Raw genomic sequence first — 15,533 nt, 5'->3', positions numbered from 1 at the left:
AGCAGCTAAAAAGTGCAACCCTGGTCATGTCACATGTGTGTTGAAAATGTGACTGGAGAATAATGGCACATGAAGGTGTTCTGCCCCAACCAGGAACCTTGTACTGGAAAAATCATGGCTGCCCCCATCCCACACCTGCCATGTTTCTAGAAGGCTCTGAGGGACATTGTTTGCAGGAACAGATAGTCGTCCCTTTTTGCCCATGTCAATAGCCACTACAATATTTCTAGTTGGGACAGCACATCAACACATCATATAACGCTTTTGCAACTGAATTTTCAATGTGAATGATAAGAGTAGCATTTTAAGCCACTTTGAGCAGCTGGTACTTGTTTTTATAAGTGTGTGTTGTGTGTGTGTGTGTGTGTGTGTGTGTGTGAAGTCAGCCCTCAGACCACATGAAACAAATTTGTTGTGGTGCTTTTTCAATTGTGGTACCCTGTGTGTACTATTTTTCTTCTCCAAGTTCTTTTAACACCAGACAAAGACTTTTTCATTTAACCAGGCTCACCAATTTGCCATTTTAAGCTGGTTTTAATCTACTAGTTTTTGACAAGTACTGTTGTTTTGTTTTGTTCTGCTCAGGTTTTACTGTTCTGCTACTGTTTTTATCTTGATACTGCATTTTAATGGTGTGAGACATCTTGGAAGTTCTTAAAACTGAAAGCTGGCATAAGCACATTTTGGGTTTTTTTAATTAAAAAAAATCAGCACACAACTTAGCTCACTTTAAAAAAAAGTATGTGTTTGCGTTCATTTTCAAGCATACCATGGAAATACTTGAAAAGACATAAGAGGCGTTTTTTTTAAGGCATTTAGAATCATAGAGTTGGAAGGGAAGGGACTACAAGAGTCATCTAGTCCAACCCTCTGCAATGCAGGAATCTTTTGCCCAACATGAGACTCAAACTCACAACTCTGGGATTAAGAGTCTCATGTGCTACCAACTGAACTTTCTCAACCAAAAACATTCTTTTATCTCACACCCTTCCACTACCAGCCCTTTCCCCACCCCAAATACCTCTGAGAAGATTAAAGTGAAAAGAAAAAAATTGGGAGGCAGAGAAAACTACAAATCCTATGCTTCCTGGCAGAACTGAATATCCCTGGTCCCTGAAAACTCCCTGACAATGGTGTCATTTCCAGTTCAAGAGAGGCTAGTCAAGTGTCTCTAATAAGTCTTCCCCCAGCATCTATACCCCCTCTCCCTTTTCAAAAATAAGAGGTTTATTTTAATTTTTTTTGGGGGGGGGGTCATAGAATTGGAAGGGGGTCACAAGGGTCATCTAGTCCAGGGTTTCTAAAACATGAGTCTCCAGCTGTTTTGGACTACAGTTCCCATCATCCATACCACTGGTTCTGCTAGCTAGGGATGATGGGAGTTGTAGTCCAAAACAGCTGGAGACCCAAGTTTGGGAAACCCCAGTCTAGTCCAACCCCTTTGCAATGCAGGAATGTCATCTCACACCCATTTGCAAAAGGATGTATAAAACAACACAAGCATTTGACAAGTAAACGTTTCAGCAGCACCAGCTGCCATTCCTGTTTCTACCTAACTTCAGGCATTTTAACGGCTTTTGATTTTGGCACAGCAGGGTTGGTCCGTCAAGAGATGCCAGTATCAGTGATGGCCTGATTCAGCCTATATCTGTATCCTTCTCCGTAGGTACTGAAGCACCTGCGGCACTTGAACTTCACAAACAACATGGGAGAGCAAGTGGATTTTGACGAATCTGGGGGCCTGATAGGGAATTACTCAATCATCAATTGGCACCTGTCACCAGAGGACGGCTCCATTGTCTTTGAGGAAGTTGGACACTATAATGTTTATGCCAAGAAAGGAGAGAGGCTGTTTATCAATGAGAACAAGATTCTGTGGAGTGGATTCTCCAAGGAGGTAAGGGACACCAGTCACCCCAAACTAACATTAATGTTTATCAACTTTTTCCACAAGGTCCACAGACTTTTTTGGCTGAAATTATTTCCCCTAGCCAATGGCAAGGTTCTGTTTTCTTGGGTCCTGCTCACAGGAGGTGAAAAAATGCATCATTTTTGTTGCCGCTGCCTGGTTTTATGTGGGTGAGCAGCAGGCAAAGTGTGCCTATGTGTGTAGTATCAGTTCCTGTCCTCCAAATCATAGTGCTGGTGTTGCCATTTTGAATGCTGTATAGCAGCGTTTCCCAAAGTGTGGTATATGTACCCTTGAGGGTTCCATAGGTAGATGGCAGAACTCTTTATTTTACTTTATCATAGTCTTTCTAGCTGCAGAAAACAATCCAAAGATAAAATAGCATTATTAAAACTGCATCTGTAAGACTAAATTCTCAAAAGGGGTATGCGATTATTGGGGAACACTGCCATTAAACAACATGAGGCATCTGCCTCAGGTGGCAGCTGCTGAGGGGCGGCAGTGAGGAGTTAGAGGACGGAGCTGGGTGTGCCATGCGCTTGCCTCCCTGAGATCCCTCCTGTTGCTATAAGCCCTTTTTGTCCCGCTCCTTTCCATTGATCTCCCAGCCCTGTGCCTGGTGCTAGAATCACAAGTGCATTGAAAGCCAGCAATGCTTTCAAAGGAAGGCATACAAATTTACACACAGCCTCAAGCTGCTATTGCCTTGTCATTTAGTAGTTAATTAAATTGCTCCTATGTTGTTATACATAGGGCTCATCCAGACTTGCCCTTGCTCTGTTGCTTTGCCTTGGCGAAACCCGATCTTTACCACTGAGTTGGAGCAAATGTCTACCAAGTGGATTGAAGTTTGCTCCGATTGATCACTAAAGAGCAGGTTTTCCAGGAGAAAGCAGGTTATTGGGTTGTTGTTTTTATTTTTATTTTGGATTTTGTGGTTTTGTATTTTGATTTTATTCTGCAAACCGCCCTGAGACCTGCGGGTATAGGGCAGTTGAAGAAGAAGAAGAAGAAGAAGAAGAAGAAGAAGAAGAAGAAGAAGAAGAAGAAGAAGAAGAAGAAGGAGAAGAAGAAGAAGAAGAAGAAGACGACGACGACGAGGGCATAACTGCTTGGACAGACCTGTCCCTAGAAAGTGCGGGACAAGCAGGAAACTGCTTGGACTTGTGATTTCTAGGCACAAGACAAGTGCAGGTCTGGATGAGACCACAGCTGGCCAATTGTTGTGGTTCCTGAGGGGGAAAGGCCACTCCATGAAATTGTTCAAATGCTAAGCAACATTCAGCACCAGACCACTGTTTCGAAAGCCACAGTTTTGATTTCTGCTTCCACCTTGTGGCTCTTTGGTATACGTGCAGAAATCTGCCATTAGATGGTGTGTGGCAGTTCCCTGCAATGCCAGGCAGCAAGGATTGCTGGGGTGATGCACAGCATGGATTCTGAGCTTGTTTGCTCTCTAACGCAAAGCTAAGTTGGGGCAACAGCTGTTGTGCATATCAGCACGATGCTGCCTTTGAGAGCTACACCACCATGGAAATTTCTTGCCGCTGGCAATGAGAAACAACCCATTACCGTGTTAGATACTGACAGATGATGCAGATTCTAAGCCCTCAGTGGCACAAAGATCACCCTTGCATTTTATCATTTTTCAAGTCAATTTGGGACTCTTAACACCTGGCTCACATTTTGGAGGAACAGGCACACCATTCCCTACCCACACCCCAGCCCACAATATGGTTATACCTCTCTAGAGTCCCCTATGACAATCTTTCTGTCCCCAACCCATCCTTTGAAGCAGCTGCAAGGACCACTGTCTCCTGCCTCCTCTCTCCAGCTAGTGGTAAGGACTGGGCCCCTTGGGTGGCGGGCCCCCTCCTTGGTGTTGCCACCTGCAGCAGCAGCAGCATCGACCTCACATCGTCTGCACGGAGGGACAGAGCTGGTGACATGGGCAGCTGCCACTCCTTTCTTAGAGCCTTTGGAGAGCCAGTGTGGTGTAGTGGTTAAGAGCGATAGACTCGTAATCTGGGGAACCGGGTTCGTGTCTCCGCTCCTCCACATGCAGCTGCTGGGTGACCTTGGGCCAGTCACACTTCTCTGAAGTCTCTCAGCCCCACTCACCTCACAGAGTGTTTCTTGTGGGGGAGGAAGGGAAAGGAGAAAGTTAGCCTCTTTGAGACTCCTTCAGGTAGTGATAAAGCGGGATATCAAATCCAAACTCTTCTTCTTCTTCTTCTTCTTTGCTGCTTAACCAATATTCTATATTGTATTTCTTGCACACCGCTTAGAGATGATTGCAGTTAAGCAGTACATAAATCACTTTAATAGAATGGAATAAAATAATAAAATGAAAGAGTGGTAGTTCCTTTCTTGCCTGGTGAAGCAAGGGGCAATAAATGCCAAGAGCAGCCACCACTGATTTTCCTATTTTCTGAACGTAAATTTTTATTGGTTTTCAAACAGTTTAACAAATTCAATTCAACTTCAATGCAGTGTTCCCTTAAGATTTTGGCTTCCCACCCTTCCTCCCATGATGTTTCTATTCAAATAATTAATCTACTGCCCTAAAGGTAATATTTCTCTAAAACATCTGTCCTACATTACATTCCTTTATCATTCTCATTCCTTTGCTTCAAGTCCTGCCTTCCATTTCATTTGCCTATAATATTTTCTCAGATAATCAGAAAAGACTCTCCATTCAAGCATTTCTTCTTTTGGCTCTCTTATTTCTGACGCCAATTTCGCCATCTCCTGTCTCTCCCCTTTCTGCTGCTGTTCGTGGTCAGCGCTGCTACTCCCTTGCCAATTTGCTCAGGTGAATGGTTGGCAGTGGAAGAGAAGCGGCTGTACAGCCCATAGCTGTTAACTGTCCCTTATTTGGCGGGACAGTCTCTTATCCCAGCGCTGTGTCCCACTGCTGTCCCTTATTCATGATGTCCCTTAAATTTCCAGGGTTTCAAAGGAAGCAGCTCCTCTCCCTCCCTCCCTGCCAGCCAGGGAGGAGGGAAGCTCCAACTGTGTTGCTTGGCTGCGTTGCTCACCCATTAAGGAGTCTAAGAACGACTGGGGGGTGGAGCTTGCATGCATCAAATCAGCCACGTTGCCTTTGCTCAGCGCTTCCCAGCGAGAGGTGACGGTGGTTTTCCTTGCTGCATCCCCTTTGCCAGGTTGCTGCGCTGTGGGAACCACCGCTTGAGGCTTCGTTTGGCTTCTGGCTGGGCTTTCTGCCTTTGGCTTGGAGGGGCTCAGAAGTTGAACATACCTGTGTTGGGGAAATCCCTTATTTTGGCTGCTGGTCCCTTATTTTCAAATCTGTAAGTTGACAGCTATGGTACAGCCGCCAACTGTCCTCTGCCTTGGTGGAAAAGGGGAGGCGCCACCACCACAGACGGTGGCATCTAGTAGTTGGCAGACCTGCTATCAACCCTCTGTGAGTAGCAGCCTCCACCAGGAGGGCTTGCCTCATATCTGTTCCTGCTTGGTGAAGTTCAGTTTCTCTCCTCAGTTCCTGGAATGAATTGGAGCAGAGCTTCTTTGTCTAGGTTTTCACGCTCTTCCTGATGACTCTTCCTCTTTCTGCTCATGGTTGGTTTGTTTTTAATTCCTCCAGGTGCCGTTCTCCAACTGCAGCAAAGACTGCCCGCCAGGCAGAAGAAAAGGCATTCTCGAGGGGACAGCTACTTGTTGTTTTGAATGTGTGGAATGCACTGACGGGGAGATCAGTGATGAGACAGGTATGGTCTGCTGCGGAGAAATTGATGCTTTGCTCTCTTCTGCTTGGAGACATTTCCCAAGATGGAGTTGGAAAATGTATTTTGAAACTGGAGCCCACAGTCAAAAGGTTTTGGGAAACTGAGGATGTAGCAGTGTTGTCGCAGAACCTCTGGAAGAATTTCATGGCCTCGTTGAGGGAAGTCAGTTGTCACAGCAACAAAATAGGAAGGTGTTTGTTTTGAGTGGTAGAATCAATAGTAGATCACAGCTCTTAGAAACTTTGTTTGCAGTGCCTTCACCACTTTGGTAATATGTCCTGAGCAAGGACAAAATTTGGCTTTTTTATTGATTTTCTCAGTAGGTATCCTCCTCCTCCTCCTCCTCCTCCTCCTCCTCCTCCTCCTCCTCCTTCTTCCCCTCCACTGCTTATCAACCTGTGTGGAGAAACTGCCCACCTTGCACTAAATTGGGCGCTCCCTGGAACTGTCCATATCTCAGCCAGGTACCATTTCCGGCCTAGTTCTAAGGTGGCAAACCTGCATTCTGGGGCATCATGATGGAAGCACATGACAGAAAACTAGTGTGTCAGAGAGAAGCCTAGTTACAATCCCTGGCACGCTAGTTTTCTGTATGGAGGAAATTTATTTGTAGATGCTGATTTACCGCTATAGTGACATCTAGGCCTGGAACTGCCTTCCAACTGTTTTGGAATTTCTGCCTTCATATTTTTAAGGAAGGGGAATAATTTGTAAAAGAATGAGCTTACCTCTTATCATCTACTGCCTGTCCCTTTGGCCTTTTTCTGTAGATCTGTGGCCTTTTAGAAGTGGATGGAATGTTTGTAATGTATTGGGTCATCATCTTTACCCCCCCCCCCCAGTTTTAATGTGGGCTTTTGTTTATTTTTGTTTGGTTGCTTGTTTGGTCACAAGTCACTTCAGGTTGCGTTGGGCAAGATAAAGTATCTAACAAATTTAATAAAATGATGATGATGATGATGATGATAAGGTTAGCTGATACAGGTGTTGTGGCCCTCTGTGCATAGAGCCTGCAGGGGGAACTGCAACCCTGACGCCCCTCAAGGGCTCATGTTCTAGGGGTCTTGCTCCAGACCCCCATCTACCTCTCAACATTACACAAACAAAGAAAAAAGACGAATGAGACCTTGCAGGTCACCTCAGCCTAATCCAATGACTTAGCCAGGCCCTATATTGTAATTTTGACAGATGTTTAATGTTCTTAAGCTTGTAAAATGGCATGTGTGTTTTAATATTTATTCATTGCTTCATGTAATTTGTTGATGTAACCTGCCCTGGGGTCCTAGATCACTTTAATAATTAAATAAAATGAGCCAGAGTTGGTCAACTCTCAGGCAGCGGATAAGACAATATGCAACACACATGCTGTTGAGGTTCAGAAATTTTTCTTTTCTTTTCTTTCTTTCTTTCTTTCTTTCTTTCTTTCTTTCTTTCTTTCTTTCTTTCTTTCTCAAGAGTGTCTTGTCTTTTCCAGATGCTAGTGCCTGTGAGAGGTGTGATGAAGACTTCTGGTCCAACGAAAACCACACGTTCTGCATTCCCAAGCAAATAGAATTTTTGTCTTGGACAGAGCCGTTTGGGATCGCGCTCACCCTCTTCGCTATACTAGGCATCTTCCTCACATCGTTTGTCCTAGGGGTCTTTACCAGATTTCGCAACACACCCATCGTCAAGGCCACCAACCGCGAACTCTCTTACCTCCTCCTCTTCTCCTTGCTTTGCTGCTTCTCCAGCTCCCTTTTCTTCATCGGGGAGCCCCAGGACTGGAACTGCCGCTTACGGCAGCCGGCCTTTGGCATCAGCTTTGTCCTCTGCATCTCCTGCATCCTGGTGAAGACCAACCGCGTCCTCCTGGTCTTTGAGGCCAAGATACCCACAAGCCTCCACCGCAAGTGGTGGGGCCTTAACCTCCAGTTCCTCCTGGTCTTCCTGTGCACTTTTGTGCAGATAGTCATCTGTGTCATCTGGCTCTATACGGCTCCCCCTTCCAGCTATCGGAATCATGAACTGGAGGACGAGATCATCTTCATCACCTGCAACGAGGGCTCCTTGATGGCACTGGGCTTCTTGATCGGCTACACATGCCTCCTGGCCGCTATCTGCTTCTTCTTCGCTTTCAAGTCCCGCAAGCTGCCCGAGAACTTCAACGAGGCCAAATTCATCACCTTCAGCATGCTGATCTTCTTCATTGTTTGGATCTCTTTTATCCCCGCTTACGCCAGCACCTACGGCAAATTTGTCTCGGCGGTGGAGGTGATCGCTATACTGGCGGCCAGCTTTGGGCAGCTGGCTTGCATCTTCTTCAACAAGGTCTACATCATCCTCTTCAAGCCCTCGCGCAACACCATTGAGGAGGTGCGCTCCAGCACCGCTGCCCACGCCTTCAAGGTGGCTGCCAAGGCTACGCTGCGGCGCAGCAATGTGTCCCGCAAGAGGTCCAACAGTCTTGGAGGCTCCACAGCCTCGACCCCATCCTCGTCCATCAGCAGTAAAAGCAACCATGAAAATCCCTTTTCACTGCCAAGTCCAGTGGACCAGCAACAGCCACATGGGTGCAAGCAAAAGGTGAGTTTTGGCGGTGGGAGTGTTACTTTCTCGCTGAGCTTCGAGGAGCACCAGACAAATGCAGTAGCCAACCGGAATGCAAAGCACAGGAACTCACTGGAAGCCCAAAACAGTGACGACAGCCTCATGCGCCACAAGGCCCTGCTTCCTCTGCAACCCAGCGAACCACGAGGCAACGAGCCCAATTTCCAGATGCCCTCAATTCAAGACTCCAACACACAGGAACCAGTAATGGCAGAAGCCAAGCAAGAAGTGCAAAACTCGGAAGAAGAGCAACCTTCTTTGTCAGATGCATACTTGCGGGATTTTGTAGGCAATGACTCCATCCTAGAGAACGCCATTCATTCATAATCAAAGAAAAAGGAGTCTCTTTTCCCCGCTCTTCTCTAAAACGGGGGGAAAGGACTGGATACATCTGCAACACAGCCAGCCACTTCTTACGGTTAGAATCAGCAGGATAAACTCACCTCCAAAGGGCTGTTGAGGGTGGGAGGGGGAAGAAAATGCCTAGTGATAATTTTAGTGAACACCTGTGCTGGTTGTGGAAGATATGAGGAGAAGAAACCCGTTGGAAGGACTAGTACCCCCCCCCCCCAGCTGGGTTTTAGCAGATTTTTGTGTGGAGTTTATCATCGTTCTACCCTAGTGGTCCAAGGCCACCAACTTGCTGGTTAGTGAACATCTCTGAACAGTTCTAGTAACGTGCTCTGCTTTTACATTGATGTATATTATCCCTTTTCTTCGTGGTGTGTAATAGCCCCTCTTTATATGTAAATCTGCTTAGCCATATTGCAACGAGGAAAACCTTTCTGCTTTACACAAAACAGGACATGTGGTTTGACTTAGGGGAACGTCATCCTCCAGGCCCTAGGCAAACATGCTAAATGAATTTCAGCTGTTGCGCTCCACGTGTAAAGTATTTAAAAATAAGAAGACATCACTCCTTGTATTTACAATCAAAAGATTAGCCGCTTTATGCTGTTCCCAATGTCTCATAAAAGAGGAATAACGTCCTGAGAAACATCACTGCTTTATGCAGAGCTGCTGTCCTCCCAGAGATGCGTGCCCAGGGTTGACTCACTTGGTAGGCAAAAAGGAAGGGCAGCCTGTGCTCCTGGGGAATTTACAGAGATCTCAGTAACATGTGCCCATAACTTAATTTAGGCTACTGTTGTTATGGCTTCTGTGCTGCAAATGGCTGGCATTTTATTACAGCAGGGTCCCCCATCCTCTTGGGCACATTTGCAAACCAGATACCGTATTTTTCGCTCCATAAGACGCACCTAGTTTTTAAAGGAGGAAAATGGGGGGGGGGGAATATTCTGAATCAAATGTTGTACTAAACTATTTAATAAACTACCGGTATATCAGAGTGAGAGGGACAGGAGCTGTATGTTTCTTTAGCGTGCGTGCTCAAGGAGCGACGAGCAGGGAGGCAGCACACCCCCAGACGGACCCAACACAGGAACCCCAGCAGCCTCCTCTCGTGTAAGCGGCTCCTCTCCCGCTTTGCTGCTTTAAAGCGAGCTGAGCTGGGGAGGAGGGAAGGAAGGAGAGCCTGTCCCTCCCTCCCTGATCTGCAGCTCGCTTTAAAGCAGCAAAGCGGGACAGCAGCCACTTACACCCGTGTAAGCGGCTCCTATCCCGCTTTGCTGCTTCAAAGCGAGCCACGGAGGAGGGAAGGAAGGGGAGCCATGGATCCTTCGCTCGTGACTGCAGCGGGATCCCACTGCTATCCATAGGCATTCACTCCATAAGACGCACAGACATTTCCCCTTAATTTTTGGGAGGAAAAACGTGCGTCTTATGGAGCGAAAAATACGGTAAATCATTGTGGATGCCCCCCACAGCCACACACAGAGCAGCCTTTTCAGTTGGCTACAACAGAATGCTTCTTTCAAGTCTAATTTGAACAGGTGTCCAGGATCCTTTTTGGGTGCTTGTGCACCCATAACTGCCTCATTGGTCAGCTCTGCTCTGCCATTTGTACTGTTTGTACTGTGTTAACTTCTGTCAAACCCATGGCTCTTTTGGGGAGTAACCCAATACATTTGCAGGCATAATTGGGCTAACAACTAAGCATGAAAGGAAGGAGACAGTCTAAAAGAAAAGGCTCTGAAAAGTGAGGAGTCGCATCCCCAAGGAGGCCTTATTGAACTTTTCATGGCTGCAGAAACATATGGTCATTAATTACCTGAGGTTTCCCAAGTCATGTGTCTAGCAAGTTAAAACAATATTTATAGCAAACAGTTCAGGGAATAATAACCAGGCCCCAGGGCACTGAGGATCATTTTGGAGATTAAATACCTGGAAAGCTAGGCTCTATTGCAGAAAGCAGCTGACAGCCCAAGGTCCTTCAAAAAGCTTCTCCAAGGAAATCTATGAATGGGAGCCTTAAATAATGGCAAACTAGCACAAAATAGGCATGTCCCGTTTTGTTCTTTAGGAAGAATTAAAGCGGCTAGCCAGTGGTAGGTGTGGCTAATGTTTTTGCTAAGGGTAGAATGAAACGCCATGATCTCTGTCACCCTGACTTCTGCAACTGCTGGAGTTCCAAAATGTATCTTACAGATAGCAGAGGTTGTTGTGACAGTCAAGACCTAACAGCTGACTCCTGTAAGTAGAGAATGCACCCATAAGTAATATTGGGCCTGCCCCTAAGAGAGAAAACTAAGGAATCTATGACTGAATACTTTCCAAATGTTTGCAGCTTATCAAACAGCTCTTCTCCCCCAAGTACTTGCAGTTGAACCACATCATATAATCCTGCACAGCGAGCACAAAACTTGAGAAATGCATCATGTCATCACCAACTTAGAAAGTGTAGCATATGTAAGAAGTGAAATAAAAGGGCAGGTGTTGAATGTCCATTGAGTGATACAAAGGAAAGTGCGTAGCTCTGCCTATCTATATTTTGTGCTCTACTATTTGTGAGTCCAGAGAACACAACACCCAGCGCATTGTGAAAACATCAGACCAAGTAGTCATACTCAAGAATGTGACATGTAATGGCAGCATTGTCAAAGGTTTTCTTTCCCCCTTGTTTTGTTAAAAATCCTTTAAAAAAGTAGACTTTCCTGCTCAGCAAGAGTCTCTTGTATTTTAGCCGTAGATCTTACTCCTCATATTGAGGTTAAAGAAAGTCACGGCGTTGAGCCTGGCCTCTTATATTTAATCCTAATAATTCTTCACTGGCGTTTTAAGGGTTTAGTGATAGGATAGTGTTGTGCTAGAAGGGCCCTGACAGTGAGCGCCATTACACATACACTAGAAAGGAGTTTATACTTTATGTTTCAGGAACCTCAGTGGACTATCATTTCTGAGGTTGCTTCACTTGTTTGTATACAGTCATACCTCGGGATAAATACGCTTCAGGTTAAGTATTTTTGGGTTGTGCTCCGCGGCGACCCGGAAGTAACGGAGCGCGTTACTTCCGGGTTTCGCCGCTCGTGCATGCGCAGATGGTCAAAATGATGTCATGCCCATGCGCAGAAGTGGCGAAACTCAACCCACGCACGTGCAGACGCGCTGTCGCATCTTGTGTTCTGTTCGGGATGCGAACGTGGCTCTGGAACGGATCCCGTTCGCATCCTGAGGTACCACTGTGTGTGTGTGTGTGTGTGTGTGTGTGTGTGTGTATACACACACACACACACACACATACACACACAGGCTGGGCAGAAAAATCTTCTGGCTTTTGTAAGAAAAACAAAAAAACCATTTGCATTCAGATCCAGCAACCAGAGTTTGCAGGATATCTACCCACAAGTGCTAGTACTGAACTCTGAGCGTGGCTTTCTTCTGATGCAAGAGAAGTGCAAGTCCGCAGCACTCTCCTCTGCATGGCTTAGAGAACTTCCTTGCCTTTAATCCCCGGAGAGTGTGGAGTGTGGAATCACCCTGCCTTGGTACAGTAGCAATAAAGGAGACAGCAGTAGGTCAAAGCCAGCTCAACACTGTTGATGTGGTTTTGAAGTAGGTTGTATGAGTGCAGCCAGAGTTCAACTCATGGTGAAGTGGTCATACGACATGTCTCTCCATCATGCATCCAGCATGAAGCTTAATCTTATTTTGCTTCTGACACCCTGCAGTGAATGTAGGCTGAGTTGCATGACTTTCATCCCATGCAAGGCTTAACACATATACGAATGGGGGATGTGCTCCCTTACTTTGTGGAAAAGGCAGATTGAAGGCATGTCTTCCTAACGGCATATCACATGCTGTTTGCCTTGTACACATGGAAGTAGCCTAAGGGTGCATCCATTTTGTAGTTTCGAATGGGAAAGAATGGGCACCCAGTACACACACACACACACACACACACACACACACACACTCCTTGCTAGTCCACATTTCAGGTTGAAGTGTGTCGAACAAGAGCTGAGCTCTGAGTTCAACAAAAAGGGCCTCTTCTTTGGCAAAATACTTGTTCTTTTTGCGTCCTACACTTGCCCTGCACTCTACAAGCATTGAACCAAATGTGTGAGAAGCTTGTCTGTCTGTCTCTGCATCCTTGTTCGCTGCACTTTCACAACAACTCTTTACCAAGCTAGTGAGATTTTCTTCTTAACAGCCATTAAGGACTAGCTAGCCAGCATATTTTAACGATGTATGTCTTAATAAATCACGACTATGGCCAATTTAATTTTCCATTCAAACAATAAACAAAAAATAAAGAGTTGAAAAACCAGTTGTTGCCCTACAGTGCAATCTGATGCATGTCTGCTCAGAAGTAGGTCTGTCTTTCCATTAGAACTTACATACCACTGAATTACCATTAAGTGATTAAAAAGATGAGAAGAGCCCTGCTAGACCAGACCAGAGGTCCACTTAGGTGCAATCCTGTTCCTAACACTTGCCAGCTCAAATGCTTCTATGAAGTGCACATGAGCTGTGCATGAAGGCAACATCCATCCAACAACTGGTACTCAGGGAGAGACTTGTCTCTGGACCATGATGGTGCATGCAGACACCAAGGACCCAGCAGTCCTCACCTGAATGCATCCAGTACCCTTTTAGAGCCATCTCTGGCACTGGTCACCACCACTCGATAGCAAATCCCCTATGTCAATATGACCCCGAGTAAGAAGAAGTACCAGGGACGCGGGTGGCGCTGTGGGTTAAACCACAGAGCCTAGGACTTGCTGATCAGGTCGGCGGTTCGAATCCCCGCAACGGGGTGAGCTCCCGTTGCTCAGTCCCTGTTCCTGCCAACCTAGCAGTTCAAAAGCACGTCAAAGTGCAAGTAGATAAATAGGTACTGCTCCGGCGGGAAGGTAAACGGCGTTTCCGTGCGCTGCTCTGATTCGCCAGAAGCGGCTTAGTCATGCTGGCCACGTGACCCGGAAGCTGTACGCCGGCTCCCTCGGCCAATAAAGCGAGATGAGCGCCGCAACCCCAGAGTCGGCCACGACTGGACCTAATGGTCAGGGGTCCCTTTACCTTTTACCTTAAGAAGATGTACCCGTACTTTTACTTTAGCCAGTTCCCCACACATTTTTTTTTTAAATTCAGTATTCGGGGGGGGGGCGACGACCACCCAATTCCCCTAATAATCTTTGCTCTAAAAGTTCAAAGCCTCCATTTTCAAAGTCCTCCTGAACATGGACAGTGGGTATTAATAGTGACACTTCCAAAAGGGACAATAATGTTAAGAGAAAGATTCTGCAAGGAAGAGATCCCACTTCATAGCACCTCTAGGTCAGCCCAAGAGAATGTGCTTTCTGAAGGGAAGGCAGAATCACCTTGGTGGAGGCTGCCTTCAGACTTTCTAGGATTCTGAAGCGGGACACAGCCTGGTCCTCCAAGGAGAACTGCTGGCCAAGACAATTTCAGTGGCCTCAAATGCCACTTTGCTTTGGAGCACCAGGCCATAAAAATGGATTCCTTTTCATTTCTTTTTTGAAGAGAGGCTAGTGTTCTGAAGCCTCAGTATCTGCCTCACGACGTCTGGGCCTGCCAGCTTTAATAGAATACAGAAAGCTTTGCTGGAGTCTTCACTCTATCCTTGTACACTACAGTTATTTTAACATTTGTTAGTGCATTGTAATATTTATAATGTGTTGCTGAGCGTCTTGTCTTCAACTCAAAAGGAGTACAGTTGCCTTTTGTACTTTGCAGCTGCAAGTAAAGTCTGTTTTCAGCTGATAATGTCTTGTCTTCTTGGCGCTGAGGGTGAAGAGAGGCCTTTCCCCGCCTCTCAAGCCGGCTTGTTTTTGTGTGTCGGTGTTTGCTGGCTATTCTCATTCAGAATAGTCTCAGTTATTCACACTCGCTCAGTCAAAAAACAATAACTGGTAGATGCTAAAATTAATCCTAGACAGGGTCATAAAGCTACAGGAACAATTCAGTAAGAACATTCATTACGGAATATTGAGCATCTATTGTGAAGGCATTGTGAAAAGACTTTACGAGTGTCCTTAATTATCAATTTAAGGTGCTTTTATTCCATTTTAAGGTTTAATTTTAAGGTTTTATTCCATTTTAAGGGAAACCCTTTAAGCATATTTAGCACTTATTTAATGAGTGTTCAATGCACTACACACACACACACACACACACACACACACACAGAGTATGTTATCTCACTAATCCTTAAAACCATTCCTGCAGGGAAGGATTTCCCAAACTCTGAGGTTAAGGAGTGCATAGAATTATAGAGCTGGAAGGGACCCCCCAAAGGTAATCTAGTCCAACCGCCTACAATGCAGGAATCTCAACTAAAGCGTCTGTGACAGATCACTAGAGATCCCTTTGCAAGATGGCACCTTGTTAAAAATGTACAGTGGTGCCTCGCAAGACAAAATTAATTCGTTCCGCAAGTTTTTTCTTCTTGCGAGTTTTTCGTCTTGCGAAGCACGGTTTCCCATAGGAATGCATTGAAAATCAATTAATGCATTCCTATGGAGACCGCTTGCCAGGCTGGCGGTGCGGAGAAGGGCTTTTCTCCCCACCGCAAGCCTTCAGGACAGGTACGGGAACAGAGGGGAAGGCGCGCAGCGCTTCTCCTCTGTTCCCGGGGCTTGCGGTGGGAGGAGGGTTTTTCCTCCCCACCGCCAACATTCAGAACAGCATTCTGAATGTTGGCGGTGGGAAGGAAAACCCTCCTCCCACCGCAAGTCTTCAGGACAGCCATCCGAAGGCTGGCGCGGGGAGAAGGTCTCTCCGCCCCACCGCCAGCCTTCGGAGGAGGTCCGAGGACAGTGGGGAAGACGCGCTGCGCTTCCCCGCTGTCCTGGAGATTTCCCTATGGGCTTTCGCCTTGCGAAGGAAGCCCATAGGGAAATTTGTCTTGCGAAGCGCATCGA

General features: G+C 46.2%; 1 protein-coding gene across 3 annotated transcripts in view; it reads left to right on the top strand.

Annotated features, from left to right (window-relative positions):
* CASR (calcium sensing receptor) overlaps window positions 1-11,822 on the top strand; it is a 52,019-nt gene extending 40,197 nt beyond the window's left edge. For all 3 annotated transcript variants that reach the window (XM_083592962.1, XM_083592963.1, XM_083592964.1), the window contains 3 exons: window positions 1,667-1,897; window positions 5,520-5,643; window positions 7,136-11,822. In XM_083592962.1, the coding sequence (XP_083449088.1) occupies window positions 1,667-1,897; window positions 5,520-5,643; window positions 7,136-8,577 (1,797 nt within the window). In that variant the 3' untranslated portion in view covers window positions 8,578-11,822. The remainder of the gene's footprint in view (window positions 1-1,666; window positions 1,898-5,519; window positions 5,644-7,135) is intronic.
* The last annotated feature ends 3,711 nt before the right edge of the window (window positions 11,823-15,533 follow it).

This window comes from Podarcis filfolensis, assembly GCF_964270895.1.
Source record: "Podarcis filfolensis genome assembly, chromosome: 17".
Lineage (NCBI taxonomy): Eukaryota > Metazoa > Chordata > Lepidosauria > Squamata > Lacertidae > Podarcis > Podarcis filfolensis.
The sequence above is the reverse complement of the archived record's forward strand: the minus strand, read 5'-3'. Positions and strand labels throughout refer to the sequence as shown.